The 21,634-nt window shown below is 35.0% G+C and overlaps 1 protein-coding gene across 1 annotated transcript in view; it reads right to left on the bottom strand.

Moving 5' to 3' along the window:
• Positions 1-19,860, bottom strand: part of LOC105626512 — a gene marked incomplete at its 5' end in the record, with an annotated part of 46,405 nt that extends 26,545 nt beyond the window's left edge. Inside the window, one exon of the mRNA XM_012207811.1 lies at positions 18,676-19,860. Within this exon, the coding sequence (XP_012063201.1) occupies positions 18,676-19,860 (1,185 nt within the window). The remainder of the gene's footprint in view (positions 1-18,675) is intronic.
• Positions 19,861-21,634: the final 1,774 nt, after the last annotated feature.

Genomic DNA, 21,634 nt, shown 5'->3' with positions numbered 1-21,634 from the left:
TCCGACGCACTGACGTGCTAAAATTAAACGCATTTTCCTTCAATAACATTGCGCGCCTGACGTTCGTAAATTCCAACAAAGTACGCACCAAGTACACGGAGGACATCTGTTTAATGAGGCATACGTTATACAACGTGAGTCGCAACGCAGCGATGATAAATTACGACACGATGCGCGCCGCGATGAAGCTTCTAACTGAAAACAATTAATAGCTAACACGATTGACTGGTTGACTTGTTCGCGGCTGGCCGCCGTGAACGGATGCGACGAAATCGCGGGACAATCTGTAGCAGAGATACAATTATGCGGTTCCCACGATTCAATCTCTCTCGCCTTAACTGATTAGCCGCGGCTCTCTGTACCTCCTCGTCGTAATCTCGGAATCGCGTCAAGGTTCCCCGGACCGGATTTTACGTCTGCGGCTTCGGCGATACCGAGGCGAATGATAAACATCGAGTGCTTTCCAATTGCTTAACGCATTTTAACGCAAACATATACAGAGACGCATGAAGTGTAACATTGTGCACGACTTAATTGGAACTGAATATACATATAGAAAAATATATACTACAGAGAAAAAATGTTGCTGTTTCAAAAAAATATTAATTGATTCAATTAAATGTAGCACAATCACAGACTGTCAAGTAAATATTTGTTAATTCAAATAAGATTGTTTAAAATTACAAGATTTTGTTAATCTAAATATATAAATATTTGAACTAAATAATTATTACTAACTAAACGCATTTAGTCAAATTAACAATTTTTTTTCTCAGTGTATGTAGTAAATTCGAATCCTAGTAAGTTTAATAGTTCAATTAAGATTATCAAATTAAAGTAAATTTGATTGATTTATTATATAAGGTCTTTGAGAAATTTTATAATATCCTTAATTCAATAGAAAATTCTTTTTTTGAATACACGTAAATAATGAGTTTATCTAAAATTTGCAATAACTATATTTTAAGATTAGTATCAAGAAGATATTTTTTTATTAAAGATAAGATAACCATCATTTAAAAGGAAGAAAGTAATCACTTTTCTTAGCAATAGAATAATATTTTTTTCTATGTACGCTATGCATCGAATAGAGGCTTCGAATAGAGTTAGATTGTAATTTTTTGCCTGTATTAAATGAAAAAAGCAAAAATACCGATGTCTTCCAATCTCATTTATAGCCACCGCGATTAGTAACATATAATTATCACTAGAAAACACAAGCTGACTACTAGTAGCCTTCGGGCTAACAAATAAGTACGGATGTGTAATGTTGTGTGTTGTCGTAATCGGCGATTACGGCAATTGGAATACAATTTGTGTCGCCGTATGATTTTATAATTGGAAAACACCCATCGTAAACTCTGATCTTTTAATTCCAGCGGATTCGCCGCCCTGAAAAATTAATAAAGCGTTGTCGTCATTTTTGTCCATTTCACCAATATATGTTAACTTTAATCTTGATTTAATTTACTCTTTATCTTTTTCTAATTCTTAAAACTACAAAAAGATGGAAAGTAAGTTAAACCCAGATTAAAGTTAATCTGCAGTGATAGAAACTGGCATTCGACAGTAACAATATGAGACAAATATTTTTTTAGGACACGCGAGAGATACCTCGTTATCCCGTCATTAAACTGAAGCTTCTATTAGCAGTCTCTATTATCCATGTTATCTCGCTGTTTGATCTTCAATTGACGCCTCATTAATGTCGTAGTCTCTCACGTGACTTTTCCTGTTTCAACACTTTGTAATCGAACCGGTAGTCAGTGTTGGTCATCAATATTCTTCTTTCTTTTACTGCATGTTTAGACCACAATTAGTACAATAACAATAAATACAAAAAGTATTTGACATTAATTACATAGAATATAAAGAAAGAACGATTTTCTTGAAATGTAATATAATAAAATACTGGTTTGAAAATAATTTTGTTGGATCATCAAAATTACATAGAAATCTCAACCCATACTGAATACTGCAAAAAGTTTTGACATTCTAGCAATTAATTTAAGCATCTTATCTTAATTATTTTGATAATCCAATAAAATTATTTTCAGGTTTGTATCTAACTAAATTTGTAGATACTTTAGTAAAATCGTGTAGAACAATAATAATACAATGAACGTTGCGAAAAGAATTAATCAATTCATACAGGATGTTTTTATTAAAAAAGTGTTATTTATAAATAAACTATTAATTAACAATTAACAATGAGTTTGTCCTAATGTAAAAGAGTTTCGTAAAAAATAACCGTCTTACCGTCTTAAAAGCTATAAATTTTTCGATTTTGTATAAATACTTTTTATGCCTTCAAATAAGACAATTTTTCATTTTTGCTTATTATTAAGGTAGCATATTATGATTATTACACATAAATTTTAGGTAAAATAAAATAATTTTGAGAAATATACATCTTACTTTAGTTTTTCTTAATAAATTGTTAATGTTTACTTTCTAAAAATAATTTTAAAAATATCTCCTTTCTATATACAATATACTAATTATATTTGTTTCATATAATCTTATGTAATAACGTAAATATAGGGTGTCATAAAATATTCGATTATTTTAGATGACAACGAGATGATGAAAAATATGATAAACGACAAACAGGTAATTCCGATTCTTTTTGAACAGTCTCCTTTTCTACGAATTGAGATACCTAGGAATTCAAGAGACCATCCCCGATCGCGTCGGATTTCACAAAGGCAATCCACGTTGGAATTTCCCAGTGACATTCGAATTTCACCTGCGGACAAGTCACTTCGTGGTCCACTACGGCAAAATTTTATTCATCATTCGGGATAAACTTTCGAATTGGTCGAAATAATGTAATACTCTTCTTACATTGTAATGATCGTACGAGTGTAAACCGGAATTTTATAATAGGCGATATGAATTTTCAGAGAAAGTGAACTTAATAAAATCGTCGAACAGTCGTTATTTACATACAGTGCGGCGATACATTAATTCACGATCGTTATTTATAATCGTCGATTCGACGAGCGAAAAAAATAAAATGCGTAGCAACATGCACCATATAATTATGAAAATTCCAAAGAATGAATGATTGGCGAGAAATATAATTTAGAAATGATAATTGAACGAGTGGAACGTTGATTGCGAGCGCAGAAAGCTTTTTGAAGGTGGAATGCACTAAGAAGTTTCAGAGTAGTATCGATTACTTTTGTAAACTCAATCTGGAAGATTAAAAAATAAAATAAAATAAAATAAAATGGTACTTCGATTTCTCAAAAAGACTTCAATTTGCATACTCAGATATTTATATAACATACACGAAGCCATATTAAGGATTGAAAAATTGAAGTGTAAAGTAAAAAAATGTAGAATCGCCCAATTAAATAGAATTAAGAAAGATCCTACAGTTTATTTTATCGACTTAATAAGATTTAACACATATACGACTTATGTGTCATTGGTACATGACACACTACTACATCAATATCGCACGCACATATACGCACAAATTTTCTAAGTAACTAACTATTAGGTATCTATATAAGCTTAATTTTAAGAACAACTTAAATTATACATGTAATCCCTAATCCAAATCAGGATTGTTTTACATATACAAACTATAACATTTGTATATGTATAAAACAGATATTGTTACGAGTAGACGCCAAAAGCTGATAACAAAATTGTAATTTTTTTGCGTAAAATCGATTTGACTGTATTACTATTTATACTTCAAAGGGATCTTAAAGCCATTTGTATTATTAGCCAACTAATTATAATTTTTGTTTAATTACTTTTTTCCTTTCTTACTGATTTGAAAATTTAATCCTTTTCCAGGATTAAAGTATACGCATTAATATGTGTTTGTGAGGTGGAATTTATGTCAAGAACGACAACAAATTTTTCTTAAGATTTCAATTTCGAAATTTTTTATCGTTTTCGGAATGAATTCCACCTCACACGTATTAATGTATACTTTAATCGTGGAAAAGGATTTTCGAATCTGTAAAAGAGAAAAAAGTAATTGTTATATAATTTTGGAAAATCTTTTTTATTAGGCCTTCACAATTTCGCAAATTCAGGATTGTTTGTGCATTATACGCTTCCGGGGAAGATATTATTTCGCATGACCTATTTCTGCACTGAGGAAATTATATATGAAGTGACAGCTGTGAGAGCTAAAATAAAGTGAACTTCTAATTTTGTTTCCAATTTTCTCGTCAAATTTAATGTAGCCGGTGTGTTCTTTGTGAATACTTTTTATTGTATAAAAGGATTTGGTGATTTATAAAGCCAATTCGGAGAAATTGGCGATCAGGCAATTGTCGGCCTTTATATACACAGATTTAAAAATTCTTTTCTACAATTAAGAAGATTCTAAATTAACAAAAATTACAGACAATTCCTTTTGTTGGTTTAGAATCTCCTTAATTGTAGAAAAGAATTTTTAAATCTGTGTATATAAAGGCAGTTAGAAAAATACTTATTTGAAAAATAATCGATGAAACACTGCAATAGATGACTTCAGAATCTCCTTTCAATGCACGCTATATGTTTCAATCACGCGATCATAAATCTCATCATTTATCAATTTGACAAGTAACACGAGTATGAAATTGTTGACAGAAACATAATCAATAATCGATAGATTATTGATTGAGCTAAAAAAAGAATTAATTATCGAGCGAATGTCGAAAGCATTGGCAACTCATCCTTCCTAGAGATCGAATTTGAGGTCACAAAACCTTAAGCGGCGAGTTAAAGCCATCAGGGATGACTTCAGACAACAAAGTCCAAAATAGACAGGATTGGGTAAGTTAATTATTATTAATAATTTTTTTAACTGAATAAAGTTAAAGTTAATGGCTTTACAAAATTAATAAAATGAAGTTAAAAGTTGAAGAAATAAAAAATTAACTTAACGTAAATTAAGTCAATATTGAATTAACTGAAGTAAAAAAAAGTTAATTTTGAAAAAAATTATTTTTTAGATTATAACGTCCTAATTTTTCTTAAAATGAGATTAAATAATTACAATATAGATTATTAAGTAAATTAAATTTTAATTTTTTTATTCATATATGATATAAGTATATAACACATAACAATATAACTATATAAGTTATATAACTTTAAAAAAACAGCCAGCACATAGAGAAGATACAAGATCAGTGATTACTTTTTAATAAGTCTTAAGCTTAATTTTAATTAAAAAATTGATCAATTACAATTGAATGCGAGAAGAATATTCGACTGTAATTGGTCATGTAATTTCTTATGATTTAAGGCTTAAAACATCTATTATAGGATTAAGCCGGACTAAGGCTCAAGACATAACCGCATAAATCAATCAGAGGATTGTATTAGTATCCTAAGAAATTACTTAAGATATGGTCTTAAAATATGAACAGATTATGAATATACATCCTTAGTCTTATTATATCTTATTATTTTTCTAAGATATTAGATGTAAAAAGAAATCCATTATTTTTCCATTCAATTTCATGCAAAAATAATATTTAAAAGAGATAAAACAATTTTTTAACTTAAAAAAAAAGTTAAAAAGTTAACGTTTAAAAGTACTTAGTTAAGTTAAAATTTAATGCATTTAAAATTAACTAAGTTAAAAATTATTAACTTTTTCTTTTAACGTTTTAACTAGTTACTACTCAACCTTGAAAATATATAGAGGCATATGTACTTGAAGATGTCTTTTAGATGTTTTTAAAGCGGTGTCTGCAATGAGATTTTAAGGTGTAAAACTTAAGTTTTAAGCCTCAAACCAGAAGAAATCGACCAATCATAATCGAATGTGAGAAAAATAATAAACGACTGTGGATTATTTTTTACGCCTTCAGACTCTTGTAAACATCGCTTAAGACGCCTTTTACAAAAATGTCTTTGACGTTTTACAAAAATGTCTTTGACGTCTTTTAGATGTCTTCAGTCTCGTTTCTGGATATTGGTTGTCACTTGTCAAAATTCGCTCAAAATTAAATAATCGACAGCGAATTGACGTCACCGTTCGCCGAATAATGTCGTTATTTTTTTTTACGAGCGAAATCATCGAAACTTTCGAATCGTTTCGAGGATCGTTGTCACCGCACGCGTATTTATTGCGACACTACGCACGTTGAACGGCTTTTAGAAACATGTCGGAATTACAAGGAACGCTCTACATCTGTGGGAGTAACGAAATTGCGTCATCATGGGAATCGCCTATCAGAGAAAAAGTTACAGCTCGCGATTGCGACACCCCGCTGGTTGACACGCCGTTCCCGTCGAGCGGTATCCATCAAGTTCTTCGCACCTCGAAACTGTTATGTCTCCATTACTATTAAAGCTAATCTATAATGTGTGCTCTTTCCATTCTCCTTACTTTCATGCCTTTTTCCCTCTTTGTGACTATTTTATCGACAATCGCATATCTCTCCCAAAGTCCGTCAAATTTGTAAAACCCGATTTCATTTCAAAAGGGGTTGCATCTAAAATCGAATTATAGCAAACTAAAAAAATCTTTTATCGTAATTAAATCCGTCTATTTTAAACTTATGCAAAGTTTCATATTTTTTTGGGATTCTATTCCAAGTAGCAGAATTTTCGTTATCGATTAGAACAATTTTCACTCGTTTTGAGTGAGATCTCTCTGAAAAATTCAAAACGTGATAGAAAGCAAGAAAGATTAGGTAAAAAGCACAATTGATTAGTCCTTAGACTATTTCAAGAGGCTAATTTTTAACTCATATTTAAAGGTTATTTTTTTTACGCACGCGTGTCGCACGCGTGCATGCAATCGGCGCGTGAGAACGCACAACGCCCATCGCCATTGGCTGTTGGATAATGTCATATAACACTCAAAGGTTAATCCTTTCGCAGAATTCCGTATATACACGATGTAACTGCCTGATATGCAGGATGCTGAATTGTTGTAATCCTTGATAGGCAATCACGGTGTATTATATTCTTGATAATCATGCGTGACATTTATACCTGGCGGAGACTTCCTCGTACATTTTGATGTCTAACGGCACCCAAGTCTGCCGTTGAATTCAATCTTTTATTTTGTCATTTAACTTTGTTGAACCTTTTCTACGCGAATAAATATATCTCGCAAACATTCCCTCTCACCTCCATTAATAATATACATCCCGTTGTGCATTCATTTATACAGCTTTCGTAACAGATAATTTAATAAAAAAAGAATTAAATTACCATTCAAGTATTTGTATATTTATACGCATTGCAATATATTTCCTTGAGCAAAATTGCACATGCTCAACTAGAGATCAACTTGATAGTTACACATTCTCACTGTGGATCAGAAAGATAAATACCAATTAGTAGCCAGTAGATTTTTAATCATGTGTACGACTTCAAATAAATTCGTTATTTCTAAATATTTAATAAGACGAATTTATTTAAAAACTTAATATTCAAAATTTTTGTCATTTTGTCCAATAATTAGGTTATGTCCACATTTATCTTACTTAAGGTATCTCAAATTTATCTCACCTCGCAATTCTTCGCATCGCACAGTGCATCGGCAGATGGCGAACTGGCTGTGCGATCTCGCCGGCTTTCACGTTTTACAATAGAAAGATGAGAGCAAGCGCTCGTTGTATCGTGCAGAACTGGTCGGCCATGTATTAAATATCATCGATGCCGTTGCATGCATGCACGCACGCACGCACGGACGCACGCGGCAGGTACATACACGCAGGAATGCGTGTACCAGCCGCGGCCGGTGCGGCCGTCGCGCGCACGTGGATGCTCCGAGCTCGTCGCTTTATTATCGCGAGAACACCGGGAGCAAGCGTGGCCCGGCACGCACGTGCTCGTGCATGCGTAAGCGAAAGTGGGGCAAAAAGACGGACCGACCACCCACGCGTGTGTCTTAACGCCGCGCGAATACGCATCGGTGATCCTGAAACCACATCGCTGGTTTGTTTATAGATTCTCATTGTTTTATTGTCTGGCGAACCTTTTACCTCGCACGTTTACTTTGTATTTCGAGCAAAAACTATTCTGAATTGAATTTCGCAAAAGTTATGTGCTGCTCCATATACATATACTACATATTAAGAAAAAATTCTGATTGAAAATGAACGAGGATTCATATTCATTAGAATTCTGATTATCTTAACTAAATTAGAATATAAATAATAATAATATAATAATATAAATTTAATAAGAAAGAGAGAGAGAGAGAGAGAGAGAGAGAGAGAGAGAGAGTAATTTATTTTGTCTTATTTTCAACAGAATTATAATTAAGTGCAGTCAGATTCTTTTTCTAGTGCACCAACATTAATTGTGACATTAACTCTTTATTATTCGTAGAGTGTTCAGGAAATCCCAAATATCTTATACATTTAAATATATGAATGCTATTTACACACATTATTATATAATAATTTAATGGAAATTGTTATATAATTAAAAAAAAATTTTATGTTCGAATGATGTATAAATCATTATATCATTATTATCAATCTTTTTTTAATTGTAAATTATTAAAAAAGACGATGAAAATTGAAAAACAATGTTGAAATGTCAAAAACACTCCATGCGAGTAATTACGTTAAAAAATCACGCATGAGGATTAAATACTTTAATGTAATGATTAAATTCACCTTTCTGAAAGAGAGTAACTATGATCCTTCAACTTGATGGCCAGATGTCTCAGATTACATTTATACTAAATATTTTTGTACTATATATTTGTGAAAATTATCATGTTTCCATATTTTTTAATAATTAATAATTACTTATAATTACTGGCACTCAACTATTCATCTGGGAAAGTTGACCTTTTTCTTTCTTCCTTTTCGAGAAAAGTATTTGTTTGATGTTTTGTGATGTAACATGATATAGAATATTCCTACGCATTCTATGCACATCCAAGATGAAACGCCCACGCTCGATGCAGGAATCCTGTTCAATTATAAAGTATAAATATCATCGACTATGTAATGCTAGACGATAGCATCAAGCTGAGTTATATAAATAATTTTGCTCTAATCGGTTTGACAGTATCGAGATAATTCTATCTAAAGCCGGAATAACCACGTGGCTGCATGACACCTGTTGCATGCGGAAGATCAGCAAGTATCGCGTCGATGTGTTACAAGAAATGTTCTTAGATTTTATTAACTTTTAAGTTACACAATTTGAATTTAATTTCATGACATTACATTAAATTTAATCTATTTATAACTAAAAAGCATATTTGTGTACATGTATATAAAATTTAATGTATTTTTCATGAAAATTTATGAAATTTAATTCACGTTCATTTAAGTAATTACTGTATATAATAACTTAATTTTCAGTTAAATCATTCATTACTTTAATTTCATTCATAATCACGAACTGCATTTATGTACAGGAAGCTCGTGTTTACATTTCTAACAGTGTATATCTTCAACAATATAAAAATTTTCAGCTATAAACGATAATATTTGTCATTATTATCTCTATCTTAGCAAATTTCTAGGAAAATACATTTACGAGTTTACGACGTTAAAAAGTTACATAATCAATACCAGAATGTTAAACATTCAAGCTTAATGATATTTTTCTTTTCTCCGTAAACACAAAAGGCTAATCACACATGTATAAATAAAAAAATAATATAAAAACGGAAAATAATACGATTATATATACAAAGAAATAAAATATTTGTTTCATTTCAAATTTTCATACATTATTCTACTGAAAGTAGCAATAATTGAAAAACTGTAATTTATCGAAGAATCAATATTTGAATTTGTCTCGTGCATATACTGAGAGAAGATTTGTCTCACGTCGAGACGGTCCATTAATCGCCTAATGTAGGAGAGACGAACTCTATCTTGGGACGGAAGAACAAGAAGATTCGGAGAGCTGCTTTCGCCGTTAATGCGTGCGTTCGACAACGTGCACGAAAGGCTGCATGGAATAAAACGTCCAGGATTGGATAATGACAAGCCGCATCGCGGTGTAATTTCACAGGAGGCGAGGACTATACTCCGATCTGTCGGCACATGCTACCGCCGCCGTGACCGGGTCTGAGGAACGTCATTAAGCACGATGACGTACCGCCACCGCGACTTTCCACGCAATAATACTGTTAATAATCGAAAAAAAAAAAAGGAAAGAAAGAGACTTCACCTTTACAACCTCGTCCGAGAAAGTTGCACACTCAATGGATGTAATTAAGATAATCGCGGCGGTATCGATGAATATTAATCGAGAGAAGTCACCTAATTTTATTTTTTATATAAATGACTACCTGGGATATTTTTATATTCTAAATAAAAACACTATTATTAATCCTTAATATCCATGACTGAGTCATTTGTTTTCTGCACATTTCTTTTCTTCGAAAAATTAGGCGCGTCAAGTAATTATAGTTTTAATATTTATATACAACTTTTTTAAGTACACAATCCCATAATACTTTTCGAAGATGTTAAAATATGAATAATTGCTTAATAATTTTTGTTTATTTATTAAAATAACAAAAATTAATTAAAAATGAATAACCCATTATGTGTAAAGGAAAATCATAGTGTGTACTAACAAAAGAGTAATAACTCGCTATTGTACATTATTGATTGTTTTTTGATTTATTGATACTTGAGAATATATTATAAGTATGGATTTAATCACAATTTCTAAAAAAAAGTAAATATAAAAACCAAACAAATATAAAGCGAAATATAATCACGTTAAATAGTTTATTACGGCAGTATTTCTGAAAATATCAAAATTTTAATATAACACCTTTTTAATACAGGTTTTCAAAATGCTGCATTTAAAGGTTCGAAAAAAAATATGTTAAACAATGTCCATACAAAACAATATTTTTCAACAATTTATTTTTTTGTCGCTGAGATATAAAAATATTCCCCAGTGATTATTCCCGGGTTATAAATTGAGAAGTTTAACGTGAAAGCGGACCGTAATTTGTAAAACGATTATATTAGCGACGTCAATCTCGTGATCTCGAATATTGGAAAATTTTAATTATTAAAGATATATTTATGTCCCCATAAATCTCCGCCGTCCTAACAAATGCGATGGCTCGTTTCTAACAAATTTCAAACTTGCATTAGAACTAATCAGACGCATTGAAATAAACGAGGTTGATTACGGCTGCCGCAACCTCGATTTATTTCGATGATGCTCAATCAACTCTGCCGTTTAATACTCTCTCAGAGACGAAGGAGGGAAACGACGACACGCTGATTTCCAACTTGAAGAAAATACTGCCGAAGTGCATTCCTGATTTATAGTTATCGCGCGAGTCACATACGAAAAGCTGGCGCTAGTTAATCGCATCGTCTCTCTCGCTGCGGCTCAACCTGCCGGTTTTCCCCTCCTGAACGTCTTCCCCGGAATGCGGTCCACGCTGGTCCGCGTGCTTGGAGGTGCCTAGGCGTACTCCTTGACACACTTAATTACCGCGATGGGGATCTAACGACGACGACATGGATCCCCAGCCTTTGTCTCTCTTCCCGGCATCGGAGTGTAACGAGTATTTTCTCGCGTCTCTGCAGTTTCTCTCATCGCCGATTTTTCTTTTTACCTCTACAAACCGATCACCGTCGACAGTCGACGTGTGCGACACGTTGCATTTGCCGGGGTGCATTTGCAGAACAAAAGCCGCCTATGCATCAACAGCGAGCCCTTCGAGACAGCTTTCGAACGAAACGACGTGGAAGCGACGCGATGCGACGCGACGAGACGAGACGAGAGAGGCCAAAGAAGTCTCGACGGAGCTCCTGTTCGTCCTTTCTTCTACCTCCTGCTTTTTTCTCCTGTGCCTCTCTCTTTTTTCTCGTACGTCTTATTTTATTCTCTTTTTTCTCGTACGTATTATTATGCTCTTTTTGGCGAACGCTCGCGCCTTTTCGTCGCCTTTATGCCTCGCGATTTTGCAAATTCTGCAGGATGTGTGGGACACGCGACACGTCCCCGAGATTCAAAGAACAAGATAATGTATCTGGAAATATATCCTCTCAAATAGTCCTAAATAGATCAATTTCAAAGGGAGAATGACAATGGTGCTAAAGATACATTCTCTCAATAAGGATTGTCGTTTCGGGAGATGTTTAATTCTGAGATCGCATAAGAATGGAGCGAGGCTCCAAAAATATATCTTCTTAAAGGATCATCATTATTCTGAGGCATTTAATCCTTAATTCACGAGAGAGCGTAACAATGCTCTGAAAATACGTTATCGAGATGTCATCAACCTGCAGCTTTAAGATTTCGATCACGAAATCTCGACGGAATGAGGTCATGACGACTAGAAATACATTCACGGAAAGAACGGTTTTGTCGAATATCTAAAAATTTAGTTAGATCTGAAAGTATACAGATACAAATCTAAAAGTAATTTTATTAAGTTCTTTGTATCACTTTTTACTTCTTGCCTTTTTGCTTTTTATTCTGTCTCTTTATTTTCTGTCGTCCAAGATAAAAGTGACAAATTTTAATAAAGAAATTAAAAAGTTAATAAACTTTAAAAAAAACAAGAAAAAAGGGAAAAGGCAAGAAACAACAAGAAAATAAGAACATATCTATTGTAGATTATTTTGAGCGACAAAAAACGAAGAAACAAGATAAATAACAAGAGGCAAAAAAGCATGAATAATAATAACAAGATAAAAAATAACAAAGTATATAGAACTGTTACTTTTGATGACTTCGAAGTTTTGGTAGAATCGAATTTTCGAAGTTAACTCTAAACCTTCGAAGTTTAAGATGCTTTGAAATTTCGAGCTTCAAAGTTTTTTCAAAGCTTCGAAACTTTTTATAAACCTTAAATTTCAAAGATTCTAAATTAATTTTGAAAATTCGAATTCTCTTTCAAAACTTCGAACCTTCGAAATTATCAAAAGTAACAGCCCTAGTAAAATATTATAAAAAGCAAAAAAAAACAAGGAGCAAAAAGAGCATATTGATTTAATACATTAGACTTAATTCGCGTCTTGATACTCTTGATCTTTCATTTGACTCGCAATCTTCGACATAACATTATACAATATCTTCTCGAAATTAAACTTTCTCTCGAGATGCATGATTAACTCACTCGGCTCTTTCCTTTTATTTTTTGGGGCCTCTTCGAAGCCCCGATCCTTAAACGGATGCGGTTTCAATGGGACGTAAATCAACGCGTGAGATACAAGCGGTAACATCGGCTCTCGCCATGTCACGATAATAGAGACGAGATGAGGCTTGTCGTGTGGCAAAGATAAAGATCGCAACGCGTATAATCCGCCGCGGCACGGCGTTATCTACGACAGGAACTGCATTCGGTCGTAAGATTGTTTACCCGGGTCGGCACTTGACAAAGAGACACGCCGATCATTAGCAGCGTCTAGGCAAACAACGCGTATATATGCCAGATCGCGCGTACTCGTGGATACGACGACGCGAAGTATGCGAGGTTTTCGAAAGCGGAAAAAGGAGATCTCCATCGGCATGGATCTTCTCTAACAAAAATGGGTCTCACGCCGAGATTAGGCGAGGCAAACGCGAAAACTGGAACCGGAAAGAAAAGAGCGGATGTCCTTCGCGAAGCCGAGGCCGCGGCTTTTGAAACTTCAAACGTTTACGATGAAGATACGTTTTTACGTTTCGCTTCTCCTACGCATACAGTATATTAGTATAACGTAGAATAAAAATATAATATAACCGTCCGAAGCTGACAGGGCGTTTATTAAACACAGTTATAAATCCCTTTGTCTAAAAAAAACGACAAATCTCTTTGTGCCAAACAAATGTAAATTTTTTTGTCAAATAAACTAATTTTCTTTATGCTACATCTGACAAATTGAATTTTTTTTTTTGTATTAAACCTCCCATGTAGAATTTTGCGCTTTCACGAATGATTTTGCTTTGAAGTATTTAAAAATTTAGCTAAGATATCTATTTCATAGATTTGTAAAATAATTTTATTGAAAACTCAAACTGACCACTGAGAGAAAGGATTTTGTTAATTTAGCAAGCCTTTACCTTTAATGATCGGTAAATATGTGACAATAAATTTTGTTGTTGTGATTGCTGCTAGTCTGCTGTACCAACCAATTATTAGTAACAGAAGCAAACTACATACAATAACCTAATCTATTTAATGGATAGACTTTAGATTCGTTTACATAGAATTTACACAGAATTCGTAGATGATCGTGGAGTCTTAAGTAATAGGAAACCAAGCTCAGTCAAATATAAAGAGAATTGGTCTATTTCTTATGATTTGAAATCCTGCAATCGTCTGCGACTTTTATATGTGTATATATATATATATATATATGAGTCTCTAGCGATACTATTGATTATTTGTTACATTGACGAATTAATTTGCAATCGTAACAAATCGATCGTTTTTTTTAACAAATATTTTTTTAATAAATATTTACTTTGATTTGTTCCTATAACAAAATCATTTCTCTTAGTCAGAGGCCGCTAGTTAATGTTAAAACTTTTTATATTGCTTATCACAGATGAGATTTCTACGTAATTATTTAAGTCAAATATATTATATTTGTGATTTAGGCTCGATGGCTTATTATTGACTTCATTAATTAAGATTAATTTCAATCTCGATTCAATATATTCTTTTATCTTTTTTTAATTCTGAGAATTATCAATTCTCATAAACAAGTTAAAATGAAATTGAAGTTAATTATCTTACTAAATTAATTTAGTCCAATGAACAGTTTTTTTTTCTTATTATCAGCGGATGTGAACAATATTAACGAAGCATACGAATAATGTAAGGTGGAATAAGCTAAAACAAATAAAAACGCGCGCATGAGAGATGCGTGCGGCGCGATATGAGAGGAGAAAAAAAAGGAATGGAGGCACAGTGAGATCGAGGGATTAAGGACCCTCCTCAGGCTTTTTCCAACCCGCGTGTTTCGTGCGGAGCGTTTTACGAGACTAATGATCTGGACGACCACGCGACGTGTCACGCGTCTCCCTCTGGAACGGCATTGTCGTGCTTTTTCATCGCACGGTGCACAGCTCCGGACAGCTCGCGTTTCAGCGGAGACCGCGGGTGCCTACGTGTAAAGGCTAATACCTTTTTTAGCCCGGCCGGATGGTCAACGAACCTGGGGCTCTCGCCCTTTCTCCTTCCCGCGAAGGTCCGCGCGCTCTCGTTTGTACCTTCACGTACGGAACGTTAAGGTACATTTCCCGTCTGATTTACGGGCGATCTATAAATACAGACGTACATCGGCGTGCGCGAATCAATGGGGAATACTATGTACACACGCGTGTGTTTGATGACTCCGTGGCTGCGAGGACGCCGGGATTTACACCACCTGCCTACCCTTGAAGAGTTTCGGAGTAACGGGAATACGCTGCTTTAATAATTCGCAAAATCTATTTTCGTACGATTATGACGCTCGCCGGGGGTTAACTCCAGTCGAGAAAATCTTTATCCATGCTTTTTTTTTTCCCTTTGTGAATGTAATTTTATCTATAGAAGGTAATAGTGCGAGTAAATCGCAATAAGTCTGGTCGATCTAGATTATTTAAATATAACTCGCATACTCGCACGACAAATAGATATGTTGTAATATCTAGAGACACGAAACTAATTGCTGAACAATGTGTCATTAGCTATATCTATGATTTCTTCAAACTGTTATTCGTATGTTAAAAATTGTGATTTTACATATCGCATTGCGACATTGGTATTATATGGTAATTTTAGTTTTACAATTACTTAAGTTGTTCAAATATAAATGTAAATAAAACTAATGCGTGGAGTTACAATTTTTAACCTTTACAGAAAGTCATTATCGTGGCGCTGAAATAATCATATTTTGAGGCAAGAAATATAATGAAATTAATGAATTAATCTGTAAAATTTTAGAAATAGAAAGAGTTTTGCTGAAAGAGTTTTGCTGAAAGAGCTAAAATTTTACTGGATACAAATCTGTAATAGAATGGATGAAAATAATTTTGTTGAACCATCGAAATAATTATGTCAGAAATTAAAAATTATGGGTAATGCTGTAAAAAAATTTGATATTTTATATGGCAATCAGTTTCCGATAAAATTATTTCGATAATCTAACAAAATTATTTTCAGATCTACCAGTAATATTCCAGATCTTTCAACAAAATCGTACTTTTCGTGCGCTATTTAAAAATCAACAACTGGATAATAATTTAAACGAATCATTGATATCATGAAATATTATTCAGATAGTTTCGTGACTTTAGATAGGTATTTGAAAGAAATGTTCATAAATGAGAGATATAGAGGTGAGCTCTCCATCATTCAGATCTCATGACAAACAATTCTCCCGTAGATTTGGATAATTTTCATAAGAATAGGAAGTTTTTGTAATACGTTTATCCATGAGATACAGTGAACACTAAAGTTAGGTTGTCTTCTTCTTAACTAATTAAGAAAAGGATAACATGATTTTAGTTATTGCAAAAGCTTTCTATTTTTGCTCTATTTACATATCGAAAACGGTTAAACGTGAAAGAGAGATATGGTCGAGATATAGTCGTTGGTAAAATTCAATCATTCTCTGACATGGAAAGGGCTGCATAGCTGACGTTATTCTCGTAATAATCTCGACAACACGTCGTCCTCGATCAACGAACTCGCAGGCGCGAATGAGCGCGATGTCGTCGTCACCAACGACATTCTCTTATCGCCTCTGTAATAATTTAGGATTTATCGACTTTTTTTTCACCGTCAAGGCGCGAATCGTCGATACGCATAAGGCGAGACTCTCCTATCTTTTTTTTTATGAGATCGATTTTAAATAGTCTGGCATTGAGCCGTTCGACCATTCGCTTTTAAAACCAGATGCTGTTTCTAGATCATTTTCTTTAAATGAATTCGTAGATTCTTCTTCGTCCGAAAATAATCCTATCGAATGTGTGGATCTCCTTTTCGCAATCTTCAAAGGGCCTCATACTAATCGTATGCCTAAAAAAATGACTTCAGTCAAACTGAGTGAAACTATGATATTTTGTAGATTATGAGATGCTCAAAAAATACAATCACAAAAAATAAACAGATTTTGCTGTATCATGAAAGTTGCTATTTTTTTAATCGGACTCAAAAGTTTTATCTACTAAGCTATTCATTTTTAATAAATGTACTTTCTAAATTCATTGGAGTGAGAACTCACTCCAAAAAATTTAGAGAATTCTTAATACTTTTATGCGTTATGAATAATTAAATGAATCAATTGATATAAAAGAGTCTAATTCTTTTTCAAAGAATAGTTGCATATTGCAAATTGCATAATTTTTTGAAAAGCGACTATGTGTTTTCTTTACATCAATTGAGCCATTATTACTTTGTGCAAGAGTATCGAGATACGGAACTTACTAAAGAATAAATAGTTCAGTAAATAAAGTTACGTTTCAGTCCGATTCAAAATAGTAAGTTTTAAATGATGCTACAGTAAAATCTATCCATTTTTTATGATTATGCCTGGAGACTTTTGATCAGCACATACACATTTCGTAATCTAAAAAAACATCACAATTTCAGTCAATTTGATCGAAGCTACTTTTTCCATATCATTCGTGCGGGATTCTAAGGTCGTCCAAATAAAAACTGCGCGTCATAAAATAATTAAAATTCCTTTGGATTAAAAATTACGTTTATGGTATAAAATGCGATTTTCGTTATTTACGCACAGCATAAAAAGATCATTTCGCAAAGGCGTCACCCGCTTTTCAGGCTTGTAATAGTAATTCAAAAAAAGTTTTATTACCCAACTATCTTTATTTACGAAAAAATTCGAGTTATTGAAATAATCCGCGGCTCATAAAAACGCGAGGAATTTGGAACGCCTTATATATCGTTAATGTTTTTGCATCAATTTATGATACCTAAACGCAGCTTTCGCAATACACCATATATTCTCATTCTGTCTTCATGTATCGCCTATACTGGCAGAGCCAATACAAAATATCGTATTGTAATTTTCAGAAAGGCGTTTCGATAATAATCTTTACGTTCTTCTCTCGAATTACAATAGAAATTAAGTGTTTCTAAGTAGTAAGGTAAATACAAAATTTAGGATTAACATTATGATATATTAATATATAAAAAAATACTTTGATTATATCGCTAATAAAATAGCATTTTAAAACAAAAGAAAATGCCAAGAATTGCAGTTATATTATTAGAGTTATAATATCAAATTATATCTAATTTGAATTATTTTTAATTATTCTTGTAGATCGTCACTCCTACATTGAAAAAAAAAGATTGACTGTTGCAATAAATTAGATGGTAAAATATTGACATAGCATTTTTAATGCACTGCAGCAGCTAATTAAAAATGCTATGCCATATCCAGCCAATCTTTTCTTTCAGTGTACAGATATTCGACATTAATTTAATTAAAACAATAAAGTTAAACAATTTAACTCAAAAAAATGTATTAAATTTTACTCAAATTTAATTTATCATTTAATGCATACGTTAATATACTGTTCACTTTCAAACTAATTGATCACAGATATGAATTAATCAGATTATTTTTTTAGCACATTATTTTTGTATTATATATAATACGTTTCAATCTACTTGAAAATAAACAAATGTTAAAAATAACAAAATGTTATTTAATTCAAGGAATTGGTTTGCTCTTTTAATATTTAACAGTATACGATACTTTGTATTCTCGCCAATGCTGTGTCGACCAGACTTACCTTTGAAGGATCAGGTATCCTCTGGAGCCCGAGGCCTTGCACGATGCTCCTTCTGATGATCTCCAGCTCGTCGTCGCCAAGGTTGTTCCTCGGTATCCCTAGCTCTTCCTCTTCGACATCGTCCTCGAGAACTGACGATGATGATGGCGCGGATAGCACCATGTCGCAAAGCAGACTCGTCGCGAGTAGTCCCAGCAGAAGAGTTCGCTGGACGAGACCGATCCTCGGCAATCTCCAGCGCGTGTCCGTCTTGATCCGCCACGCACGTCCACCGGGATCGAGTTTCGCGGGAAATCGCACCGTAGATGACGTGTCTCTTCGACGTACAATCTCCTCGGCGAGAATGCACGGTTGCTCCTCGCACGAGGATTCGATGATACCGATTTCGATCAGTCTGACGGGACCACTGGGCCGAAGGTTCTCCGTGTTGACGTCGCTATCGATCGGTTTCCCGATTTCGCGGACAGTTGTCGATGATCCTCCGTTTACTTCATGGAGCACGATACTTGAAGTGTTGCTGAATAAGATACGTCCGTTGCACTCGGGAAAATCCGTGGTACTGACGAGCGGAGTCTCGAAAAATCGATCTTCCCTTCCTATCGTAATATCATTCACCGTGTTGCGGAATATCTCCTCACCTCCCGCGATAGACCTGCTGCGATTCAGCAGGGCACTACCAGCTCGTCGATTCCGCCGTTCGACGATAAGGTCGCGGGCTGGTCCACGCCGCGCGAGAAACGTGGCCGCGTCGATCAAGATGCAACAAGTGTGACGGTCGTCGTCGGCAGTTCTGACGTTCCAAAATCCTGCCGAGTCCGTCGCATCGAGAGCAGAATCCCGCTCTGCATGATCACCGATAACATCGATCCTTGACGATCCGCTCGAGTCGCGATCCGTCACTCGGATGGCATCGCTTTTATTTTCCGCGTGCCATGTATTTCTACGTGGTCGCGCGATCGCGGCCAAAGCGTCCCGACGTCTCCGACGTGCAATGAGATCGCTACGTGCGCTGCTGATCGGCTGCGACGTATCAGCAATCCCCGAACGTCTTCGAGTGTATTCTTCTCCTCTCGCCGATGCGATAGGGAATCGACGATCGGCGGCAGCGTTATCGGGGATTGCGCCGCTTGTTGTGCTGCATTGTGCCTCCGCACTACCGACTATCACCGCCGCCGCCGCCGCCGCCGCCGTCGTCGTCGTCGTCGTCGTCGTCGTCGTCGTCGTCGTCGTCGTTGCTCTCTCTTGGCGCTTCTTTTGGTGGTCCGCGTTGTGAACAATATCACTTCGAGGGATTATTGAGAACTTGTCCATAGCCAGGGACACAATCTCGTGGCCGGTCTCACGCCGGCTGCTCGAGTATCGGAGTGTGGAGTACCGCTTTTTAAAGGTTTTACTGATTCTCCGATACTATCGATTACTATCGAAGGCTTTGCTGAATTCTTTTCTTCCTTTTCTTCTTCTTCAGGAGATTCCTGAAGATGAAGCAAACTAACTCCTCAAACTGGAGTTCCTAACTCCTTAAGCTGGAGTTCTTAACTCTTTAAACTCCTCAAACTGGAGTTCCTATAATTATTTAAATTAGAGCTGATACGGCCCGCTGAATGCCTGGTCCTCTGACGAGCGGACGGATTTCTTGACGAAACAAATAATACTCCTAGATCCGGTTGGTACCGGCTGATTCCGGTTACTTCCGCGTTTACGGCGATCTCTTCGCGAGAGTCGTCTCTTCACGACACGTCCGAGAGTGAGAGGATCTTGTGTTTCGTTGGTACAATTAAGCGACGTCTCCAATCGATCTCTTAGGAGTCCACGCGCGATTAATTCTAGAGCGCGCCGCCGAGACAAAGATCGAAAGCCGGATGTTCAACGGGGGGAAAAACTTCTCACGTCGTGTTTTCTCTTTCCGTTCCGGTAAATAGAATCATCGCGTAAAATGTCGCGATTGATCGACGAGTAATTAATCCGTGGTGTGATATCGTAGAGCGGGTCCTTTCGACGATTTTTACCGTCGAAAATTTCGCGAAGATGAGCTTAAAATACTTGTGTCTTTCTTCCTGGCTACTGCCGTCTCTCTTCTTCCTTTCTCTCCTTCGGCTGTAGGAGGAGGGAAGGAGAGCACGAGGAGACCCGCTTCGTACGAGTGCCGCGTGTCGACTGCTCGCCGCTATGATATCGCGTGTGCATGTATATATCCAACGAGTTCGCTCCCTCCGCGGCGCGGCGCGTCGCGCGACGCGCGACGCGCAATGCGCGCGCGAGGAGTCCGAGTAAGTGAGAGCGACAAGGAGCGAGCGAGTTGAACTGATTGTGAGATTGTGAGTAGAGCCGAGCTGAGCATTAAAGGTGTCTCGTCGAATGGGGTGAATTTTCCACGTAAGAATAACACGTAGGACATTCTGATCTTCGGTAATTCCGATTCCTAGGAGACATTTAAAGGACGTCCGGATTTCACGTCTGTATGAAGGCTGTAAAAAGATAAATGCATTCGACAAAATGAATCTTCGTACGTATTTCAATTCTAATATGTAGAAATTCACGTTATTCTTATTTGGCAAGAGATAACGATTACCTTATCGTTAAAATTGTTGTTTGACTTTTTGCTGATTTACTTGAAAAATGTCAAAAGACATCTATTTATAAATAGTATACAGGATAAGAGAAAACAACTGCAGAATATATGAATATAGATTTATGTAATTTTATATGTTTATGTATATTATTGATACTAAGTTTTATTGTTAGCATTTACGATGGGTCGTTCGTGTTCCGGGTTAATTTTTTTATACTTTTACGAGTATAAAAAATTATTAAGTAATTTTTATACTTTGACATCTTTAGATAGTACTTGCAAAGTTGTGTAGTAAAAAAATTATATATAAACGTTATAATTAATTTCTTGATGCATATAGTGTTTCAAAAAAAAAAGAAATATGTAAGATATGAATAACCCAATCGTGTA

The sequence above is a fragment of the Atta cephalotes genome, assembly GCF_000143395.1.
Source record: "Atta cephalotes unplaced genomic scaffold scaffold00005, whole genome shotgun sequence".
Taxonomy (NCBI): Eukaryota; Metazoa; Arthropoda; class Insecta; order Hymenoptera; family Formicidae; genus Atta; species Atta cephalotes.
This window is presented reverse-complemented; position numbering and strand designations above follow the sequence as displayed.